We start from the raw sequence: 22,743 nt of genomic DNA, 5'->3' as shown, positions 1-22,743 counted from the left end.
GGGAGTTAGTGTTTGCATTGCTCAGCACTCCGTCCATCATCCTTTTGTGTTGCTAAAGTGTCCATAAACAACCATTACTTTTATGGGAAAGGATACAGATATAGGGGGTCATTACGACTCTGGCGGACAGCGGTAATTTGGGGAAAGGTACTGCCAACACGCTGGCGGTACCTTTTCCCAAATTATGACATTGGCGGTTTGGCTGTACTACTCCATCCGCCAGGGTGATAACAGCCTCCGGGCTGGAGACTTCGGTCTCCAGCCAGGTGGCCGTCACAATCCCACCCTCAGGATTATGACCCTGCGTACTGCCATGGTTTTGGGGCAAATCTACTGCCTCGAAAACCATGGCAGTAGGCACTATCAGTGCCAGGGAATTCCTTCCCTGGCGCTGATAGGGGTCTCCCCTGCCCCCCTCCCCCACCCTTTCACCCTTGCAACCCCCCAGACATCCACACACCCACACGCGCACACATACACACTCATACACACATGCATACCCAAATCTGACCACGCATGCACACATACATACCCACACCCCGCAACACACACTAACATACATTGTAGCACACACGCATTCACAACACACAACATACATGTACACTCACATTCATTCTTTCCCACACGCATTCCATGCGACTCACACCCGAATGCATGCATAAAACTTACCTACTTGCAGGGGGTCCTCCAGCAGGAGACGGGACGCGGCGCTGCTGCCAGCAGCAGCATCCCCCCGCAGAACACTGCCAGGCCTTATCATGGAACATGATACGGTAGGCAGTGTTTTGCTGGCGTGGCGCTGCTGCTGGCAGCAGCGCTACCTTACCGCTGTCCTCCGCCATGACCGTCAACAAAATTCCACCAGCCTTCTGGCGGAATTCTGCCATAATGCGATTGACAGCTGGTAGCCACGGCGACGGTATGTTGGCGGCCGTCACCGCGGCGGTAGGCGGCATTTGCCGCCAATGTCATAATGAGGGCCTTAGTCTTTACATGAAACCAATCAGATGAAATTTGATACTTCCTCTCCAACAGGTGACGATGGTGGTGAATTTCCTACTGCCGAACTCCGAATGTGTAAGCAGTCATCTGAATGCATACCTGAAAATGGTTAATTTCCAGAGCAGGTTCTGCAAACCTCACAATGCATCACTTTCTTGTACACGATCCTCCATTATAAGGTATGCTGTGTTATTTCAATTCTCATTACTATTATATTTTAGAAACTACCTTTGATCTTCAGTTTCTTCTCATCTTGACCCCTGTTGTTCCTGGTCAGTGACTGTGGCGATGTTCCTGAAAAACATGACTACAGGAGCTCCTGAACTTCTAGCATTTCACTGTGGGGAGAAGAATCTGTCCAGTGTGACTGTTTTTCCTGCTACATTTATTTCTTGTTCAATGGGTGACATCAGGAGCCAGGCAACGCCAGGCAACCTTACAACGGGATATATCGTGGTGTATCCCTTCTGCTTATGCCTGCCATCGTAAAGCCTGTAACTGTTGCCATTTGAGCTGTGTTTTGCTGAACACGCAACCCCACAGTATGAGATGTAAGAGCGTATACCATTATGCAGCTTGAAGCCATCATCTTTTGCCAGGTGAGGAACGTCTTGCAGAACACATTACATGCAACGAATGGAGCTATATTTAAACAACAGACACTTTGCATTTCAGTGTGTAGCATCAATTAGCTCTCCTCGTGCTTACACACCTTTCTCATTCCATCCTTAGATATGTAAATTTGAATTGACTTTTGGCTTAGAACAGAAACACTCGCTGTATGGTGTGTTGGGACAGCCTGCATATTTTACTTAAATTAGTTGCCTCATCTGCCTTTGCTAATTTTTAACCTAGGCTTTGAGTGTTTCTGAAAGTAACATCAGCATGTTTTTACTGTTTTTCCAGATCATCATATCATTCCTCTCAGCTATATTGACTGAATATCGTCACACTCCTTATCATTCAAAAAAAAGGAGAGAAAAACTTTAGCTTATGGCTTCTCCACAACAGTAGTGCAACAACTTCCGTTCTCACAAATTCTAGGGAAGCCACTAGAAGAATGGCAAACATGGTACAGAAACTTTGAGAACTATCTAATTGCTATTGAGGCTAAGAAATATGATCCTGAAAATAAAAAAACAATAATTATTATAGCTGGGGGCAGCTAAGGAAGATAGAATCACCTTGGGAAAGGTTTAGCTTGTGGGATGAGAATAAAGAAGCAATTAAAAGACTGGAAATACATTTAGAGATTAACCCAACGTTATGGTTGAAAATTGTAATCTTTTTTTTTACATGGAAGTAAAGCAGTGAGGAATCCATTGATTATTTTTTAGTAAACCTAAGGATGTTAGCATGTTCATTCTAGTTTGAGTCAAACATTGATACATTTTTATGAGATTAACTTGTTTTAGGTTGCTTTAGTAAGAAAACCTAGCAGTGTTCATTATTTTTGTCTAATCCCACGTTATCAGAATCTATTGTATTGCTAAGGGTAATGAGAGATCAAAGCTTTCGTCTAAAGGGCATCCATGTAATGATTCAACGTGTGATGCTGGTGTTGTTGTGGTACATGTAGAAGAGAGAATGCTAAAAAAAGATTGAAGCAAAACGCATAATTCTGTTATTGTTCTGGTTCTCAAACACACTTAGGTTATACTTTTAGCAGCCCCAAGGCAAAAAGAAAATATGAATCTTAATTTATTTTTTTCAAAACAGGAAATGGACAAATGTATCTTACTGTACAGTTGAATGAAAACGACAATGACGTGTGATGACAAGTTGAAGAATGTAATTTTAATCATTTCAGGTGGTGTGCATCACCAACTCAATTTCAAAGGACATTTTTGTAAAGTTTGTGTTGGAACAATTAAGATAACAGTTATAGCAGATTCAGGTTTGCCGATAACTATTTTAGTTGAGCAACCTTTCAAAATGTTTAGAAAAAAGGATTTTAGAAAAAAGTGAGGCAACGACAAAGGTGTTTGGCGATTTTGGTATTCACATGTTTGATTTCTTTAGACAACTTTATTTGTCAGAGAGAGACAAATTGTAAATCAGCTAAAAATGACTATTGACAGAAAGGATATTTATTTTTGGTTGGTTCAATCAGGGACAATTAGGTGTCATTCTTTAAACTGGTACAGAAACACCTTAGATCCTGGATTGAATGCAGATACCCTTAAAATTGATAAAATTAATGGATCGTCTGTGAATTCATTATTAAAAGTTTAAACCTGTAGTAGTGAAGCATCCAAAATGTTATTGGATTAATTTAAAGAAAGAGTCAAGGATGAAGTTGCGTGTGGTAAAGGTTTCTTTGATTATTCTTTTTGTTTAAAAAAAAAAGGTAATTCCCGCATTACATAGGGTCTGAAATGTTCCACTGAGAATGCATGATTATTTTTCATGTAAGCTGGCATTATTAAACTAGTTTAACAGTTCGGAATGGAAATCAAGTATTTTGATTGCCAGGAAAAAAACTGGAGAGATAAGATTATGTACCAACCTCAGATCCACAGAACCTTTTAAGAATTGAAATACTTAGTATTGAATGCCAATCTACTGAAAAAGATATGAAATAATTATAGAAGCGAGACTGTCAGGCTACAAGCAGTCTTATGTCAGAGAGTGAATGGAGAAGAAACAAAAGCAGCATTTATTTTAACATTATTAAATGGGACAGTAGCATAGTACGGTTGAAATAGAGGCATAGGTCTGTATGTGGGCTGTCAATCAATTTAAGACATATCTTTGGGGCAGAAAATTTCAATTATACATGGCTCATAAACCACATGTCTATCTAATGGGAGAAAAGGGTGTTATTGCAGTCTCTTCTCAACTGATCAGATTCGTTTCTTCAATGCAAGAGTTTAATTTTGAAATTGAACATTTTCCATGTAACATCAACGTACAGTCTGACTGTTTTTCTAGGTTATGACTCAATAATGAGAACAATATTACAAATAATGGTTTAGTGATGAATGTGTGTTGCCAGCAACTGGTGATGTAAAAGAATATTCTAAAGTTATCAGATTGGAGGAATAGGGAGGAGGAATGTTACAAGGATAAACAATACCTAGATTTGAATAAAACCATAAATGCCAAGGGACTTTTCAGAAGCATGTCAGAAACTTCAGAAACTATAGATGTGGGCATAAATCTTTAGAGTGATAATTTATATGTACCATCTGATAACTTAAAGAACAAATGAATAAGGACAGCCCATGAAGGTAGGCAGTAGAGTTACAATACAATTCTTAGAAGCCAATTTTGGTGGCCAGGAAAAGATTACACTGTAGAAAAACATATCAGTATTTGTTGCGAGTGTTTATTATCTGACAAACTTTGACAAGTTAAGAAAAAAACCCTCACTAATGTCATTATGCAAGAAAATCTGTGGGACTAAGCTGCTATTCACTTTTTAGGGCCCTTGATTTGTTTATCAGCACAAAAAAAGATGTATCATGCTGCTTTTTGATTACTTTTCAAAATGGATTTACTACGATTATGGTAAGGAAATATCTACAGATGTCACCATTAACTTTTTGAACAGTGTTTATATTAGGAGGGGTACAAAAAGTCCTAGTGTTGCAAAATGCTGCACAGCTCATTCCTGAAAAAAAGAAAACATTTTCAAAATTGTCTGGCATAATTCATTACATGGTAGCTTTGTATCTGCCACATTATAACGGAGTGGTAGGTTAAACCACTATACCCACACGTCTAGTTCTGAAAGAGTACTTGCAAATCAAAGTTTTGGTTTATATAAACACATCACACTCAAAAACAATTGTCATACCCTTTGAATTTTTAAGGGGAAGAACAGCTTAATGTAAAACCTTTCGGTCCTCAATCAGGCCTTGTGACATCTACTCACCCACTCACTATGATGAGACAGATTTTATCAGGGCAAGCTATGCTTTTAGTGCAAGAGAGAACCTAAGCTCAAGTTCTGTTTATTTAGGAAGTGAATGAGCAATAAATATTCTTTTTACCTTGTCACATTTGCAGTGTGTTTGAAGGCACAGGTGAAATGTAAGCTCATGTCTTCTAAAAAATTGCTGCAAATTTTATCCTGGAATTTGAAGTTCACTTTTCTTAATCTGACTGCAAAGTTAGAGGATTTTGTAAAGTGAACTGTCTGACAATTGTGCTGGGCACACACCATTTAAAACCTTGTAAATGCACTGTACAAATATTTCAAAATATATTTCAGTAGTTAGTAAAGCACTTTTTTGGTAATTCTGAAGTTAGGTGGAAACAAAGATTTTAATAGGATCTAAACAAATCTTCACTTGGAGATACTTTACTTGATGATGTGCAAATGATAAAGATTTGCTGAAACCCAGTTTCAGATGTCATATGTAACCTATATGTGGGCTAGATTTGTATTATACCTGGAGGAAATGTTTAGTCAATTAAATCAAACAATGTATGCGCAGCATGCATGCTGAACTCAAATATTTGAAGGTGTTCTTGTATGTGATGATGAAGAAAAAGGTGACTCAGTGAAAATATCTGCCTAGGATCACATAATTTGAGACAGGTTTATGGGTCAAGTGCATTACAGTTAGGTCAAGTAGATTACTCAAGTCACTAGACCTGCAGGTCTGGTAAAATTTTTTGGATTTTTCAAGGGCTGTGGATGGCTGAAAAATGTTAAGTTTAAAAAATTGAATTTATGGGAACATGCGTAAAAAAAACAAGGTCATTCTAAGACATATTATGACAAAAGGTTTTACATAACCTAAAAAAATCCAAAAGGGTGACTGGATTAGTGTAAAAAACAGGCTTTGCAAATAAAGGAATTTCTAAGTTTGGTTCTCCCTAGCCTATAATGAAAGTGGTAAAAAAGGTCTGTTTTCCTAAAAGGCAAATGGTGGACTCTCAACAATATTGTTCTCAATCACTACGATCAAGCAGGAACTTTTAACAAAGCAAATACATGTGAAGCTGAAATAGATGTGTCACTTGGTCAACTCTCATTTCAATCCATTTCTGATTCCTGACAACATAAATTGTGTAGGTAATATGGATTCAGAGAATGCTGCTAGAGAAATAACCACTACTGAAACAAGTGGGTATATAAACTCAAATTCCGAACTAGAGAATACAAGTCTGATTGAGAACTTACATAATGCAACTTTGGATAATGGGAAGAAGAGATACCAAAAGTGAAGGCATTTTGTAAGTAGTAATGATGACTCTGTGATGAATTTATCAAGACCAAAATTAAAAATTGCCAAATTTCAGGATTTTGCTATGAAATAACATTTTTTTATATGTTTTAAAAGGAGGAAGTGTTCTATCTGATTCTCTATTACAATATTGCTTTGTTGCTTTCATTCTCATTTTCATTATATGTTAGTTCAACTATATATTCTCCTCATCATTGCAGGCTTAGTTTACTTTATTTTACTATGTTGTGTATGGACTCGCTTGCATAATACTGATATCCAGTTCAACTGCACTTAGGGTTCTGTAATCTTGCGAAGGCTGTTGAAAAGGACTATTGACGAAATGTAGCGACACCTGCAACATGGGCTATTTATGCCAAATAAACTCAAAATGACTTTTTCAAATCTGGGTCCGAGTAAGTTGGAATTTGTGTGGGACATGCCAAATTTACATACCGTTCCAATTATTTTCAAGATGCTCTATGTTTATCAAAACTAAGGCTCACCCACCCATGGTTCATTTAACCATGTATTCTAAGGAAATTTTGAATAGTACCAAGATCATCAATACTCACCAGAGATAATGTCCAGTGCACAAAAAGTGACATCCGTGAAACAGTTAAATGCTTCTTTATCAACATGTTTTTCAAGTTTGTTAACCAATATTTTGGACTGTTCATTCATAACCTCAAGAAATTCTGCTAAAATAGCAAAATGAAATGTTGGGGTTAGCATTTTTCTCCTTGAACGCCATTTATTTCCAGTGCTGTAAACAAAGCAAACACATATGTTATACTGCGGCAAAACCATCTAAACATAAATGCAACTGGTCTGTTAGCAAATATATGATCTCTATCCATTTGAAATAAATTATCTGAGGCATGATGCAAATACATACAGTGCTACATAATGAAATTGTAGTGTGATCATCCTTTTATTTTTTCCAAAATATAAAACATACCTATAGATATCAATGATGTCAATCGAAATGTCATGAGTGATGTCATAAAACATGTCATGAGTGTTGTAATATATGAGATCATAAGCAGTGCATAGTGGCGGTGCAATTTATAGTTAGCTCTGTCAATTATAACTGGTGAATGTCCCTGTTCTTTTCAGTTTGAAATGACACATTCACCTATCTATAACGCTATTTTAACCTTTGTTTTTTCTGTGAATTTCTAAGGTTTTCATAAAAGAACAGATCTTTCTATCATACTATATCTATAGTGTTTCTTCAACCTTTGTTTTTTCAGGGAAGTTCTACTTTTTTAACATAAAGTAATATTTTATTACCATATGTAAAGCCAGCACCTGCCAGGCCAGTGGCCAGGCCCTGTGGCAAACCCTAAACAGGCAGCCAAACCCACACAGGGGTTTGACCACAAGGCTTGACTGCCGCAAGCCCTTATTTCCAAACTCCCAAGAGGCTGCTACCTCCACACCGCCCACAGCCTTAGGCAAGCATGACGTAGAGTGGCCTTCAGGCCTCGGGAACCCCATCCCACCAGGCCAAACTATATATATTGAGAGGACAGGGCATGTAGCTCCCATCCAGATTCTAAATCGGCCCCAGAAAGCCCCAAACCCAAAGGCTAATTCCAATATAAAGGGAAGGGAGCAGCGTGGCCTTCCTCCCCAAATCTTAAAAAACCCATGGGACTCCATTCCCCAAGGGCAAATATCATTAAACTGGGGAAAGGGGCCTCCACGGACTCCATCCCCCCGGGCTGCGCATTTTTATTTAGAGGGAGAGGGAACCCTAAGGCCAGCATCCCCAAGCCTTGGTGTCCCCATCCCCCAGGGCCTTGCATTTTTTAATAGGGGAGGAGGGATGCGTGCCCCCCTCCCAAACCTTATTAGGCCATGGGAACCCCAGGGCTGCATTTTATTCAAAAGAGGAGAGAGGCTGCACGGCACCCCTACCTGATCTTCCACAGGCCTCAGAGACCCCCATGCCATGGACCTGTGTCTCATTGAAAAGAGGAGGGGGGCTGCGCATCCCTCCTCCCCAAGCTTACAATGTCCCCAGAGACCCCATCGCCTGGTGCCTCAATTAATAAAAGGTGGGAGCCCCAGTGAACAGCAGACAGTGAACATTGCGGCGGTGCTGGCTAGGGGGGCCCCTGCACTCCCCATGTCAAGTCCATGGGCAGTGCAGCTCTCCCCCAGCCTAGCACTGCCATGAAATCGCTGGAGAAAAATGAAGTTGTAATCCCCAGGGCAGCACTTCTTACAGTGCTGCCATGGCAGATTAGGACTGCTGGGCGACTAATCCTGGTGGTGCTGGTGGTCCAACCACCAACGCAAACCATTCGCAATGAGGGCCTTAATGTTTAGTCCTGTTTGGAAGGAGATGTAAAAATGCTCCCACCAGAAGGGAGCAACCATGTTTTTCTGCCTGAAGTGGTGCAGGTAGGAAAACTACTGTGTCCCGGGGGTTGGTTGTGGGGTGAGGGTGTGCTCCCCGGTGACACAGTAAATGACTTGGTCGGTCCCCAGTGGATGGGGACCCTGGGGCTCAGAAAGGGGAGCCATGCTGCCCCCTCCCTTTTAATTTTGTATTACTACCCTGGAGAATGAGGGCCACAGGGCCTTTTTAAGGCTCAGGGAGGAGAAGCCGAGTGCCCCTCCCACCCTTTTTTTTTTTTAACATTTCAGCCCCAGAGGGTGTGGTCCCCGTGGCCTAAGTAAGCTCAGGGAGGGTGATGCGCAGCCCCTCTCATTTTTTTTTTTTTTAGCCCTGGTACATGGGGTCACTGGGTCCTTCACAAGCTCAGGTATGGGGCCCGCAAGGCCCCCTCACCCCTTTTTAAAAAATAAATCAGCCTTGAGGATGAGGTCCCCAGAGCCACCATCAACTTGGAAAGGGAGCTGTGTGCCCCCTTCCCTTAAATATACCTGTCCTGGGGAGGAGTGGTCTCCAGGCCATAAATGGGCTGGGGACGGGGGCCCTACAGACTCTCTACCCCATATATATATTATAAGATGGCAGCCACCATTTTTTTTTTGCTGTAAACCCATAGGGAATCCCGGGGGATTGAGGCAAAATTTGCTGAATTTTTTACATTTTGGCCCGGTGGTCCCTTTGGGCTCCCCCCCCACATGAGGCCTAGGAGGGCAGGGTTATCCCTCCCCTGCCTCCTTATATCATTTTCTAAAAAATTCAGGACAAGTAATGGCTGCCAGCAGCATTTTTCTCATGTTGCTTGCAGCCAATCAAGTTGCGGCAGCCAACCAGAAAGCTTTATTTTTAAATTGGCACTCCCTCAGGACTCTTGCAGGTGTCCCTTGGACCCAAAATTCAGGAAAAGGGACTAAGTCTCCGAGTCCTCTAATGAATGCCTGCAGCGTTTTTCTCATGTTGTTTGGAGCCAATCACAGAGTCCACTCCTACGGAAATCTGACTCCCATGGCAGCAAAATTGCCCAAGAGAAAAATAAAACTCTCTCAGCCAATCAGAATGCTCTATTTTTAAATTGGCACTTCCTCAAGACTCTTGCGGGGGTCCCTCAGACTCAATCGTCCAGATATTCAAATACTTTTGAGCCTTAACAAATCTCAAAAAGCACAACCAGTGGCCAATATCTAGCTTGTTGCCAGATTCAGTGCAAATCCGTTCAGCAGTTTTTGCTGGACTGCTGCTTAAAGCAGTTTATTAAAAATGCATGGAGAAATTTGCTTTTAGACCCACACCCCTTTTTTGCTCACCTCCTGCTTGACTGATTACCACAAAACTTTCCAGGAAGGAGCTGAATTTGCTTTTTTTTAAAGTTTTGTGACGAAATTTACTATCAAAACAAAAAGAATTGCCCTGTCTATGAAAAAGCAATCCTAACTAGGGGCAACTGAGAGTTCATGCTGCCAAGCCCCTGGAGAAGGGAACTCTGGGCATAAGAATTTAGATGTAATATGTGTATCCCACGTGTAGAATAGCAGGCAAAGACATCGGAGGTGTGCAGCAGTAAATATGGGAGCTGACAGTGAAGAGGAGTTGGAATGTCATTGTCCTCCACTGCCGCGATAAAAAGAAATATGATTCTGCCGATCAGGTCAGTGTGGGCACTCACGGGCGGGTATTGAGTGTTCTAGTTGGCTCACCGCAGGGAGTGCGAGAGTGGTTCCCCCATGTCCAATGGGCCCACTAACGTGACATGACTCAGGTGTAGCCTGTCCAGTTAAATATGTTATGAGGATACCAACAAAGTCTAGGTATGAAATAGTACATTTCTGGACTGAAATTAATCTGATATTTTCATATCGGGTTTAAACACAGAGATGTTTTTAAATTAAAAAGATACAAGGTACTGAGGGGACAAAAAGCTTGGAATTGGATATACAACTCACGTGTGGCTGTCTCTAAAGGAGATCATTGGAAATTTGCTGAAAATAAGAATTAGTGATTCTAATAAGAGTTCTTGACTTAGTTTGCTGTAAAAAGCAAACAAAGAATTACCATTTCAAAGAAATGGGTGCAAAGGACAGAGAGAATAAAAGAAAAAAGTGATGTAACCGACATTGACAATACTAGTGATGTCTAAGAACATACTATGAGAACACCAATCGAGATAATAAAAGAGGTTGAGAAAGCAAGGCGAATAGAATCAAAACAATGGTGGCAAAAACAGTCACTCACAAAAAATCTGGAATGTGTCAGAGTACCAAGACGTTTGCGTATCATGTTACTGCCAACATATGAAGACATGGATGAGGATCTAATTGAAGAATGGAGTACTAACATGGAGGACTGTTCAATAAAATTAATAAATATTCTTATAAAATATGCCAAATGGAAAATAGAGAAACAAACTACAAAGGTAGTATTGTTAATGAAGGTACTGGAAAGGAATCAAGGATAATGAGGAGGTTAAAGACCTATTACTGAAAATGGAAAAGATATTACAAAAGAATGATGAAGAAATAATGGAAAGAAAATCAAAACAAAATCACTAGGGACAGGTTTGACTACCAGAATGTGATTTTTGTCAAAAGATTTGATAGTTTAAGAATGAAGGAGAAAATAGCGAACGCAACATCAGTGGCAGAGAGTGAGACTGAGCTCAGTTTGGAAGGAGGGTGTCCAGTGCAGATGAAGTAGCTTCTGAAAAAGTAGATTTTTACGAGGAATTGTGCATCCTATGTATGATAAAGCGACAAGGTGGAAGAAGAAGACAAATTAGTCCAAAAAAAGTCAAAGGAGAGGGAAGAGAAAGAGGAGAAGGAAGGGTCATAATGTGGAAATAATGACGATAGTGGAAGAGGAAACCAATCTACAGGAAAGACATTTGGCAATTAATATTTCATCTAAAAAAATAACCATGAATGAGGATAGAATGTTGAATCTTGGACTGACATTTTACCCCCTTTTTATCCCCTATTTTCCCAACTTTAAAATTTAAATATATAAATTCATAAGGAAATTGAAATTACATTAATATTTTGAAATGAAAACAAAGAGGTTGGTTAATAAAAATACTAAACCACAGACATGTACAATTTTACAATTGCAGGCTCCAGAGCTGTTGGAGATTAATGAAATGGAGAAAGAAAGGTCTGGTATATCAACAGACACTGGAACACTGGCTCTCAATCTACACAGGACAGACATTAATACCAACATTTCAATATTCAGTAGCTGCAAATCAAAGAGTACATGTTGTTACAAGCTATCATCTGGTAATAAGATTGATCTCTTTCATGAAATGGTAGTGGGAGATATTACTGAGTTGAGGAAAAGTAAGAAATGGAAAAATATAGGGAAACTGCCACCCCAAAGATTGGAATGACCTTGTGGCATTAAAAGGAAATAATTGCTTGATCATAAAATCATCTGATAAAGGAGGTAAAATATTTTGATCGATAAAACAATGTACTTGGCTGAGGCACATCTACAGCTGGACATACTACACAATATCAGGTTTAACAGGGAATACTAATAAACAAATGGAGAAAGAGTATCACATGCTAATAAATAAACGGTTAAGTGTAGATCTCTTAGAACAAGAAGAATATCAGTATCTTCAAATATCTAATGCAAAAAATGGCAACTATCTATTTCACCCTGAAAAAAACATAAGAACATCCAAACACCAATTGTTTGCTCCACAGAATCACTCCTTAAGAATACATCAATATTTCTGGATCTCTTTCTTCAGCCTTATGTAACAAGCCTATCCTCAAATCTGAAAGACACCGTGGATTTTCTCAAGGAAGTTGAAGGCATACCTCAGAAATCAAGCTACATAATGATCACATTGGATGCTGTATCACTAAAATTATCAATTAACCATGAAGAAGAGGATATAAGCATGCTACTATTTTCTGAGTATTAGATCAACTGAATGGTATGGTCATACTCAAATGCTTTTCATAACATTTTTCTCTTTGACAGTGAAGTTTACTTGCAGCAATATGTGACAGCAAAGGGTGCCTCCTTTGCCTCTACCTATGCAAATTTATTTATGGGTGTTGGGAGTAGGAGGTTGCCTGGTCAGAAGAAAATGAAATATAAATGATGGATGATATACTTTGGTCACAATACATTAATGATCTGTTTATCATTTGGAATGGTGAGAAATCTAAACTGGATTAATTCATATTAAAAATAAATACAGATAATTGAAAAATCAAGTTCACAAAGGCTTACAGTAAGGAACATATTGAATTCCTGGATATTGAATTGAATGTAAGCAACACTAAAATGAAAAGACCATTCATAGAAAAGCAACTGCTGCGAATACCATACTACACACGAATAATGGTCACCCAAAGGAACTGAAGTGGAGCATTCCATGTGGACAGATGTTGAGGGTTTGAAGAATGTTCTCCACAGAAGAGGTTTTTAATGTGGATGCAGATAAAATTATATGAAGGGTTATTCAATGAGACTTTCCCTGAAATGTACTTGATGGTGTGTTGCAAAGAGTTAAAAACAAGTAAAGAAAATATTTGTTGCATGATCAGGATTGAAACCCAAAAGAAACAAAAATGTAATCATCTAAAGAGAACAATACAAATAGAATGTTTCTTGAATTTGATCAGTCTCAATTGGACATAACTGGGTTTTAAAAAAGAAATTAGCATATTTAAAAACAGTGTTATTGGTCTCCAACCAGGAACCACATTTCAGAAAACCTCACCCTCAGGTGACATTTTAACATAGCTTTTTTGATCCTGTTAGAAAGGACAATTGGCTAACAGGGGTTGGAAAGGGTTTAGTCAAATTTAATATGCATCAATTTTGCCAATGTGGACAAAAACAAAAGAATGCAAAACCTTTGGGAGGAGAAGAATCATCATACATAGCAGGATAACCTGTAACACTGAGTCTGTTGTATATGTCCTGGAATGAGATCAAAGAGAAAATGTGTGTGAGGAGTACAAAAAGTTGAAAGTCAGAATTCTCCAACACATAAGAGCAATCTGGAATGGTGACAAGAGTTACCGAATGGCAAGCCATTTTATGTAATATAATCAAGGCATATAAAAGAATTTAAATACTATGGTATTAAATATATAAAAGTCCATCTTCGAGGAGGAGACCGAGAAAAGAAGTTGAGAAGACAAGATTCTAAATTGATCCTCATTTTGGAAACTGAGATTCCATAGGGACATAATACTGATGCAGAACTTTATGTACATTTATGAATTTGTGAGTCCTTAGATATTTTAAATACCTTTTTCAGAAAAAAGATTCTTTAATAGATTGTGTGACTGTTGATCTGTATCTGGCACATCAGTACTTTACTAATCGTTGAAATGGGCTGAATATTGATAGTTTTATTTACTATTTACATCTTTACTCAGGTTTTTAATGGTTTTGCTCCAATATATATATATAAAAATATTGGGAATGTATAGAGGGGTAAGGTAGATATGGTGCATGTAGTTAAATTGGGTATATTTGAGACAAGGTTTCCTGCTACCTTTTTATAGGCTCCAGAGAGGACTTCCACTGTCTGTCAGTCAATTCCTGTCCTATGTTAAGAACCCATTTGCCCCTGAAATCTGGAAATTCAGTTGTATGGTCTGTCAATAGTGCACCATACACTATTGTAACTGCCCTCCTGCTACCTCCAGGGCATAATACCAGATGTAATGTTTCAAGAGTGGGATGTTTTTCAATCTCGTCTGTACACCTCTCTGATCATGTGTACTAGAGCACTGTACGTCAAGAAATGTCCTTCATCAATTGCATAGATGTCCTCAACCTCTTGTTACAACAGTAATGTGTTGATGTGTACATATAGCCCATTGACGTCAGTCCCGATTCCATTCATGGTTTGGTGCTATGTTGCGGGGTAATCTCATGAAATTCAGGAAGTGTCCATAGTGTTCAATTCAAAGAGTATAGTGGAGGTTTTTTTCTGGGTTGAACGTGCTTGTGTCAGCAATGTTTTGCAATGTCACCAGTTTGTTTATTAGGGTAGTTCCACCCAGCAGCCTCATCAACCATTTAAGTATCTGCCTGTATCCACCTGTATTATCCCTGCCCTTTCTGGGTAAGGAGTAGTCAATCTCATAGGCCATTGCAGCTATGCTGCTGCATAATACAACTCCTAAAGTGAGGCACCCAAGTCCTTCCTTGTGCAAGGGGTTATTTAATTCATACAGGACCATTCTTTTCCTACCTTCTGCCCATATCAGATAAAATTTTACAATATTCAGATCTTTGGAAAATCCGCCATGTAGCATCACTGGAAGTGCAGAAAAGCGAAACAATTGTCTGGGTAACACCAATATCTTGGTTATTGCCACTCTGATGTTTTGGGGAAGACATTGGGTCTTCCAGATTATCAGAGAAAGTCACTCCTTTTTTACCACTTTAGCCAGGTTCCCTTATATAAGATTATTATGAGTGTAGTATATGTTGACTCCCAAACATCTGAAGGTGCCATATCTCTATTCCAGCCAATGTCTAATAATTCCTCTTGTTCTACCTCTGTTAATTGTCTTCTGCTGGGTTCCCCCCATGAGTTGAAATAATCAAATCAGATTTAGAAATGTGTTCCTATCAGGTGTAAAACTATTCTGATCCAAATGGACCAGGGTTTCAACTACCAGAGGTAATCTATTGGCAATCACTTTTCGAAGGATTGTCCAGTTAAGATTAATTAGCGAAAAGGTTCTTTAGGAGTACACATCAAGTGGGTCACAACCTGGTTTGCAATGACTACTATCAATGCATCTCTCAATCTCTCAGGCAAGTCCTCAGGATCTTTAGCATCCCTGAACAGCTGGAAAACGTTTCTGAGTAGTTTAGTTTTATATGTGGTGAAAAACTCCAAAAGGAGTCCCTCTGTAAGTGGGGTTTTATTCATGCCATCTGATTTATTGCATCACAAACCTCATCTACTGTTACTGGTTCATCCACAGTAAGCCACAGAACCAGTAAGCCACTGTAGTGGAGCTATCTGTGGAATTGGTACCATATCTATATAAGATTGCAAGACAGGTCCTTCTGCCACATCTGTGGCTGTGTAAAGAGCACTAGATCACTGTATTATTCTGTGAAAAACCTAATAATGTCTGCTTGTGTGTTGAACTTCTCACCTCTTGGCAATGTTATGGCTCCTATCAATGTTCCAGGGCTGTCAGTATGTAAAAGTCAGGCCAGCGGTAGCCCCGCCTTATCTCTCTCCACCTGCTGACATGCTATATATTCCCTATAATCAAGTCATCTCAGTCTACTCAAGAGGTCTATGTGTTCCTTTCTAAATTATGTGATACTGTGTTCATCAACTGCTGCTATCCCCACGTACACCTCTGCTTCCCTTATTTTGAGTCCTAAATACAAATTATGTTTATTCAGTGTGTCTTATGCTGTATGTAATTTTGATACCAAGCAATACATCACCACCTTAAATGTGTTCGATTTGACTCACCTTTCGGATGCTGACATCTGATTTTCTGCAAAATATTGATCTATATATGTAACTATGATTTCTCTTACTGGGATGTCATGTAGCGGATCAGTGACAAATATTTGAAAAAAATATATTATGTGGACAGAATATTGTGTAAAAAATATTGTGGACCAACATATCGAGAAGGTAAGTGCAAATAGTGAAGTATAGATTTCTATTGTTAACTCCACATCTACGTACCTTGAAGATGATATATCATCAATTTACATATATGTGGAGTCATGTATAGTAAAACTGCTTATCTATAGAAGCATACCTTCACAATATTTTTGTCTTCAACACAATATTTTGTACACATTTTTGTCTCAGGTATTGTGTCTAAACACCCCTATAGCACCTGAATGGTGAGGTTTTAAGGAGGGTCCCCACTTGATCGATTTAACCTGAACACCCAAGGGAATGTAATCCCAATGATGCCCATGATCCCATTGGTTTTGGGAATCACTTAGATTCTGCTCAGTACTGCTATTCATATAGAATAATAATTTAAGCAGGGGGGAGGCTGGATTAATAAGAGTTACCATTCTCTGCCAATTACTAGGTCCACTATGGGAAACTGATGGGCTACCAAGCATAGCAGGAATATCAGGTGGGTGGGGGTGGCCAAGGAAGATGGCCTATTTCTCACTCCTTATGGAGCTACTGCCAGCCAAAAACAAAATCCTGTTTCATCTGCCCTGCCTGAGGCCATCTCTCCCCATGTAATTGCCTGTCCATTGGTCATTTCTCCTAGCTGATGGATTCCTTAAAACCAGCCTTCCTCCCAAACCTAACATCACATATAGCAGGGGACCCGCCCTTCGAAATCACTTGTGTCGCAGCTTTCTGCCACCTGAACAAGCAAACACTTGGATACCAACGGCCCCACATGGATCCTACAAATGTGGGCACTGCAATATCTTCTGCTTCATCAAAGATAAACTTACCGAGTTCCAATACAACTCACCAGTTACTTACAAAATCAATAAATTCATTAACTGCAACACCAAATTTGTAGTGTATTGCATTATCTGCACTTGCAGTCTCATCTATGTGGGTAGCACTATCCGACCTCTTAAGGAGAGATTGCAAGAACACATCAGGGCCATCCGCAACAATAATGTCAACTACCCCTTCGCGGTTCACTACAATGCCAAGCATAGACAACAAGAGATACTGGGTATCAGTGTACATGGCATTGACACAGTGAACTCACTACCCAGAGGCGGCAATAAAACGCTACGGCTTAGACAACTGGAAAGCAGTTGGATTACTAGACTCAGAGCTGTTGAGCAGGGCATTAACATTGACAAGGATCTATACACCTTTCTTTAAAACTCAGCTGTATAAAAACACTCACCTCCATATATTTCATACACTAAGATGTATTTTTTTATGTCTCCAGCTATAACTTCTGTTCTCTATATTAGTAAGGTCTCTGACTTACAAGATGAATCTGTAACCCACTCATCTTGGTCTTGTATCATGCTTACTGTTTTGTATACTTATGCATTGTTTATACATAGGTGTATTATGCCTTACCTTGTGACAATGGTACTTCTAACAAACTACAGTTATATTATATTTATTATATACACTTTTCTGCATGACTCTTACGTCTGATCTCCACACCCCTCTCCTTTTCTGAATGCCTCCATTGCTCGTAGCACTAGTCTCTATATGGACTCACGCCGTTTCAAAATGGCCCCCACCTTGGGCTGCTCAAACTGCTCGCTGTCTTAATTAGAGTCCCTTTTCTATTTTAACTCTCTTTTGCCTGAACCGATCAACCTATAAAAAGAGGCTGACACACATGGGCCAAACACTCTGCCAAAACCCCAACGCTCACGGCATGGGTTTATTCGCTCCACAAATACTTGAGGTAAGGTACTGCCAGCATTGCTGGCTTGTCTCACTACTTTCTCCCACTTAGGGGGAACTCAAGGCAGCCAGGCGAGGAAAGCTTTACTAATCTGTGTCGGCTAGAAAAAATAAATATGTGACAAAAGCATACCACGTTGTGTGAATAGAATAGCCTTTCAATTTCTGTAGAAGTCTGGTAGTGCGCAGCATGCTCCGATTGTGTGTCTTAACATGGCATGAAGTAAAGTTATACCACAGACAGAGACTAAGTGATAAAACGTTCTCTAGTTTTAGAATGACATTTTTTCTGATCGAGATTTTGGTTTTTATAAGCGGTTAAAGTGGCATTAGGGGGCATGGCATGGGCATAAAAAGACTAAGTAAAACGTTCCTTTAGAAGTTTTAATTGCGTTGTGAGAAAAACTTTCTAATTTGATAGGCTCCATCTTCACTTTTCGAGTTTTTCGAGAAAGTGAAAAGAATATTACACATGTAAAATCACAGCAACCTTGGAAAAGCTAGTGACGGGGCAACGCTCCAGCGACAATAAAGAACTTGGCATACCAGATTATTTACTCCGTATGTAGCTTTAAAATCAAGTAGCTTTCTGCATAACACCTGCTTTACATTAAATTGTATTTTTTGTTGTTTTATACCCCAGGCTTATCATGGCCATCATTTGCCTATACAATTTGATTTCTCCCAAAGACTCATGACTACCAGCAGCTTGATCTATGTACCTTTCGTGTTTACATATAATGTTTTATATACATCTGAAGGTACTTTACCCCCTTTCAATTACTTCTTACTTCTTTCCTTACTCTTTTTTCTTCACAATATTTATAGATCTTCTATCCACATCACAACACACTTCGCATCCCCCCTTGTGTTTTCACCACTAAGATTCAATGTTTTCTAAAATTTTTAAAGCACATGTACTGTATCACATTGTGTAGAAACGTTTATGACAATCTCACCTCGCATGATGTTGCCGTTTTATTCCACTCTAGACTGACTTGTTTGCCTTTTTCTTCTGGAACGTGATTCAATTAGTCACCTATAAGACCTATTGAGGCATTCACACTACATTCTGGTCGTCACATTAACTATACGCATCCCTGCACTTAATTCACACAATTCTATTGCACCTTCGCTCGGATTGTTCTCTTTACCTCTGTACAAAGAATTTTAGACGTTGTGAAGTCACCTTGCGCAATTATACTATACCGACATGTATGTATTTTTCATCTATGTTTCCACAGCCTTGACAAAGTCTTGAAGACGAAACATGTGTTGGCTGTTTTGCTGAATGGACTTATTGTTACATTCGAACATCCTATTGTAACTCTGACCATTTATCACCATCTGGCTGCTCTGGACACATGGTCATTTTGTACAACGCAGTCTTTTGATTGAGATTTCTACTTTCTACCTGCACTTATAATAAATATCTACACATCATCTTCCAAGAACAAACTTTCTATTTATTCTTGAACATTATCAGGATCAGGATTCATGCTATTGGTGTGCCCTGGCCACTCTTCTTTCAATATTTAGGCAACCACCCACTTTTCAGTGTGTGGTCCTCCGACACCTGTGGTGGCAGGTGTTAGGGCTAGCCTGGCACCCAACACCATATTGTTTAAATTTTATGACTTCGCTCGGATTTCACTATTGACCTACGCTTTGCAGATGTGCAAGCACTCTCTGGCATCCGCCACCTTCTTCGCCTAATTGCCTGTCCTGTGATGGGGAATGGTGAGCCACCCCCATTAAAAGCAAGAAGAACCTGAAGAGTCGCTGGAGGCTCTAACAGAGTACATCAACCACCCCATGTGGCGGAGGATGCTCTGAGGGCTGCTCACAGGGTGAGGCAGAGCCAGCCGCCTTGGACCCGACTAGCCTGTGTTGAGAGTAGGGGCTGCGACGGAATGGACTGGAAGATCAGCAAAAGTATGCAGGATCCTGTGGGGTGGGGGACCAGACTTTGATGCAGGGGTGAACCCTGCTGCGCAGAGATCTAGGAACAGACTGTCTACTCGACTTAAGTGGCCATACGCCTCTGCACTTCCTTGCCATTGACATACAGGGGCCAGGACCAGACTGCATCGTGGAGGAGTAGAGGAAAGTGGTGCGGTGGCTGCATGCCCAAGAGGTGCAGCTCAGAGTGGGGGACCATTCCAATATCCTGCTGCACACCTGGTAGCCTCTTGAGACAGGCGTAGCAGTCCCAGAGAGAGGAACAAGGCCATGAAAGAGGAGGGTCAGTGCAAGCCCAGCTTGCCAGCCACTCTAGAGTGAAGAAGGAAAGCAGAATGAAAAGAGCAGCGAGCGGAGGTGAGAGGCGCTGTGTGACAAGAACCCAGCCGGCTGGTGGGTCCTAGGGGATCATTAGGAACCACAGATCATCATATCTGCATCCATGGGGCTGCATCTTGAGGAGCCCCCCCCAAAAAAAAGTAGAAGGGAAGACCTGACCAGAAGTGCGGCTGCGTCGTGTCTTCGGGCGGCCTCCTGGGCTGGTGCGTGACGTAGCATCCACTAGTGGAAAAGGAGTGGAGGAGGCTGCCATAGCGCTAGGAAGGAGGACTGAAGGTGTGGGATTGTGGAGGATGCCTGGCGCTGAGGAAGGTGGGCACCCACCCCCACACAACATCCCTTCCCTGACTACCCATAAGGAAATAACCTTCCTCGCCACTTGAATGGTGAAGTGGGAGGGCCACGAATGAGTGCCTAGACAGAAGTAAACTGCATTACCTGACAATCGCCATACTACTAAACAAAAGAGGCGGAGGGCGGCTTGTTGAGCAGTGAGAGAGTGATTGAGCCTTACATGGGACCACCCAGGGGGTAGCAATATATGCAGAGAGTGGTTTGATCGGGCCAGCCTGAGGCACCTTATTAAACTCAGATGGAGGTGCGCACCTTCTGTGAATATCCCCCACCTCCCACTGAACGGATGAAGGAACCTTGTAAGACATGGCCCATGTAGTGAGCTGACTATCTGCCACTCATATAAATGCAAGGAGAAAGCTTTGAGTCCCCAGATCTGTGCATTGACTGGTGAATGAAAGCCTGGAGGCTCCGACCGACTGTAGGAGGACTGTGTTAAGACATTTGGAGACATGGGCCCTCATTCTGACCTTGGCGGTCGGCGGAGAGGCGGCGGTCGGACCGCGAACAGACCGGCGGTATTAAAAATGGCATTCTGACCGCGGCGGTCACCGCCGCGACCGACCGCCACTTCCCCACTCCGACAGCCACGGCGGTCATGACCGAGGGGCTGGAGTCTGCGCACTCCGGTCCGGCGGTCGACCCAAGACCGCCAACGGTATCATGACCCTGCTTACCGCCGCGGTTTCTGGCGTTCGGGACCCGCCATGCGAACCATGGCGGTAGGCACTATCGGGGCCAGGGAATTCCTTCCCTGGCACTGATAGGGGTCTCACCCACCCCCCACTGCCCCCCCGAGTCCTCCCCCCACACCCTCCACCCCCCTGCCACCCCCCAGAGGTGGTACGAACCCCCTCCCCACCCCACCCCGACATGCACATACACGCACCCCGACATGCACACACCCCCAACATGCACATATACACACCCCCTACACACACACATACACAACGGGGACATATACCCGCACACATACATGCCGACATGCGCACCCGCCGAACTACACACATTGCCCATAGGCACAGCAGCACTCCCCGCCCGCATGCACGCACTCACACACCCCCTCTACACACTCACACGCACACCCCCATGCACCCACACATCACACAACACCCCCCCACCCCCTCCCCTCACGGACGAACAACTTACCTTGTGCGTTGGTCCTCCGGGAGGTGACAGGAGCCATGGGGAGGTGACCGCCAACAGAAGACCGCCAACAGAAGACCGCCACACAGAAATGTGGGTCGTAATTCTGTGGGCGGTGTTCTGCTGGCGTGGCGGTGGAGGTTGACCAGTCTCCACTTTCCCGCCGACCGCCAGTGTGGCTGCTGGCGGTTTTCCGGCGGAACGCTCCCAGCGGTCAGAATGCGCACAGCGGCATACCGCCGCGGTCGGCGGTCTTCACCGCGGCGGTAACTCGGCGGTCTCGCGAAAAGACCGCCAAGGTCAGACTGAGGGCCACGGTGTGCTGTGAGGTACATTACAACTCGCCTTCAGGCCCAAACTAGGAGAAAATAGACAATCACCTGAGTGGGTACTGTAGACACGACTCCTGGACTTATTAGCACTGAGTGGATGAATGAGGAACCCCTGGTTTCTCAGAACGCGGACAGCCGCATATCAGTTTCAGAGGCAAACTGGTGCAGAGGAACGTGAGACCCTGAGAACGCCACAGCAACCATTGTAAAGGACAAGGTGGCAAGACCTGCAAGTTTTGTGCCAGTGGTGTGACACAACTGGGGACGGAACAGCCAAAAGACTCGAAAGATCATGTTGGCGACCAACCAGCCCAGGACACGTCACTAGTAGGTGATTAAGGGCTCCTGCGATGCACTAGCCACCAAGATTGACTTGGTTGTAATTAATTTTAACCTACTACGGATGGAGCTCCAGAGGATGGCAGACCAGGTTACACTGACAGAAGACAATGTGGGAGTGCTACAACGGGAGGTTATCACTTTGCAGGCAACAGTGTCTTCACTGCAGAAGTGGACAGTGTGAATGGAGGAATGAATAATAGACTCCGCAGGGAGATCCAGGAGAAACAACCCACGCTTTGTAGGATTCCCTGAGAAACTAGTGGAATGTCTACTGAACTGTTTCTGGAAGAATGAATTACT

The 22,743-nt window shown here is 41.7% G+C and overlaps 1 protein-coding gene across 1 annotated transcript in view; it reads right to left on the bottom strand.

Moving 5' to 3' along the window:
* The window catches only part of CYP4V2 (cytochrome P450 family 4 subfamily V member 2), a 286,243-nt gene that overhangs the window by 177,645 nt on the left and 85,855 nt on the right, over nt 1-22,743 (bottom strand). Inside the window, exon 4 of the mRNA XM_069200117.1 lies at nt 6,758-6,948. Within this exon, the coding sequence (XP_069056218.1) occupies nt 6,758-6,948 (191 nt within the window). The remainder of the gene's footprint in view (nt 1-6,757; nt 6,949-22,743) is intronic.

This window comes from Pleurodeles waltl, chromosome 1_2 (genome assembly GCF_031143425.1).
Source record: "Pleurodeles waltl isolate 20211129_DDA chromosome 1_2, aPleWal1.hap1.20221129, whole genome shotgun sequence".
Lineage (NCBI taxonomy): Eukaryota > Metazoa > Chordata > Amphibia > Caudata > Salamandridae > Pleurodeles > Pleurodeles waltl.
Note: the sequence above shows the minus strand (reverse complement) of the source record. Positions and strands in the feature narration are given on the sequence as shown.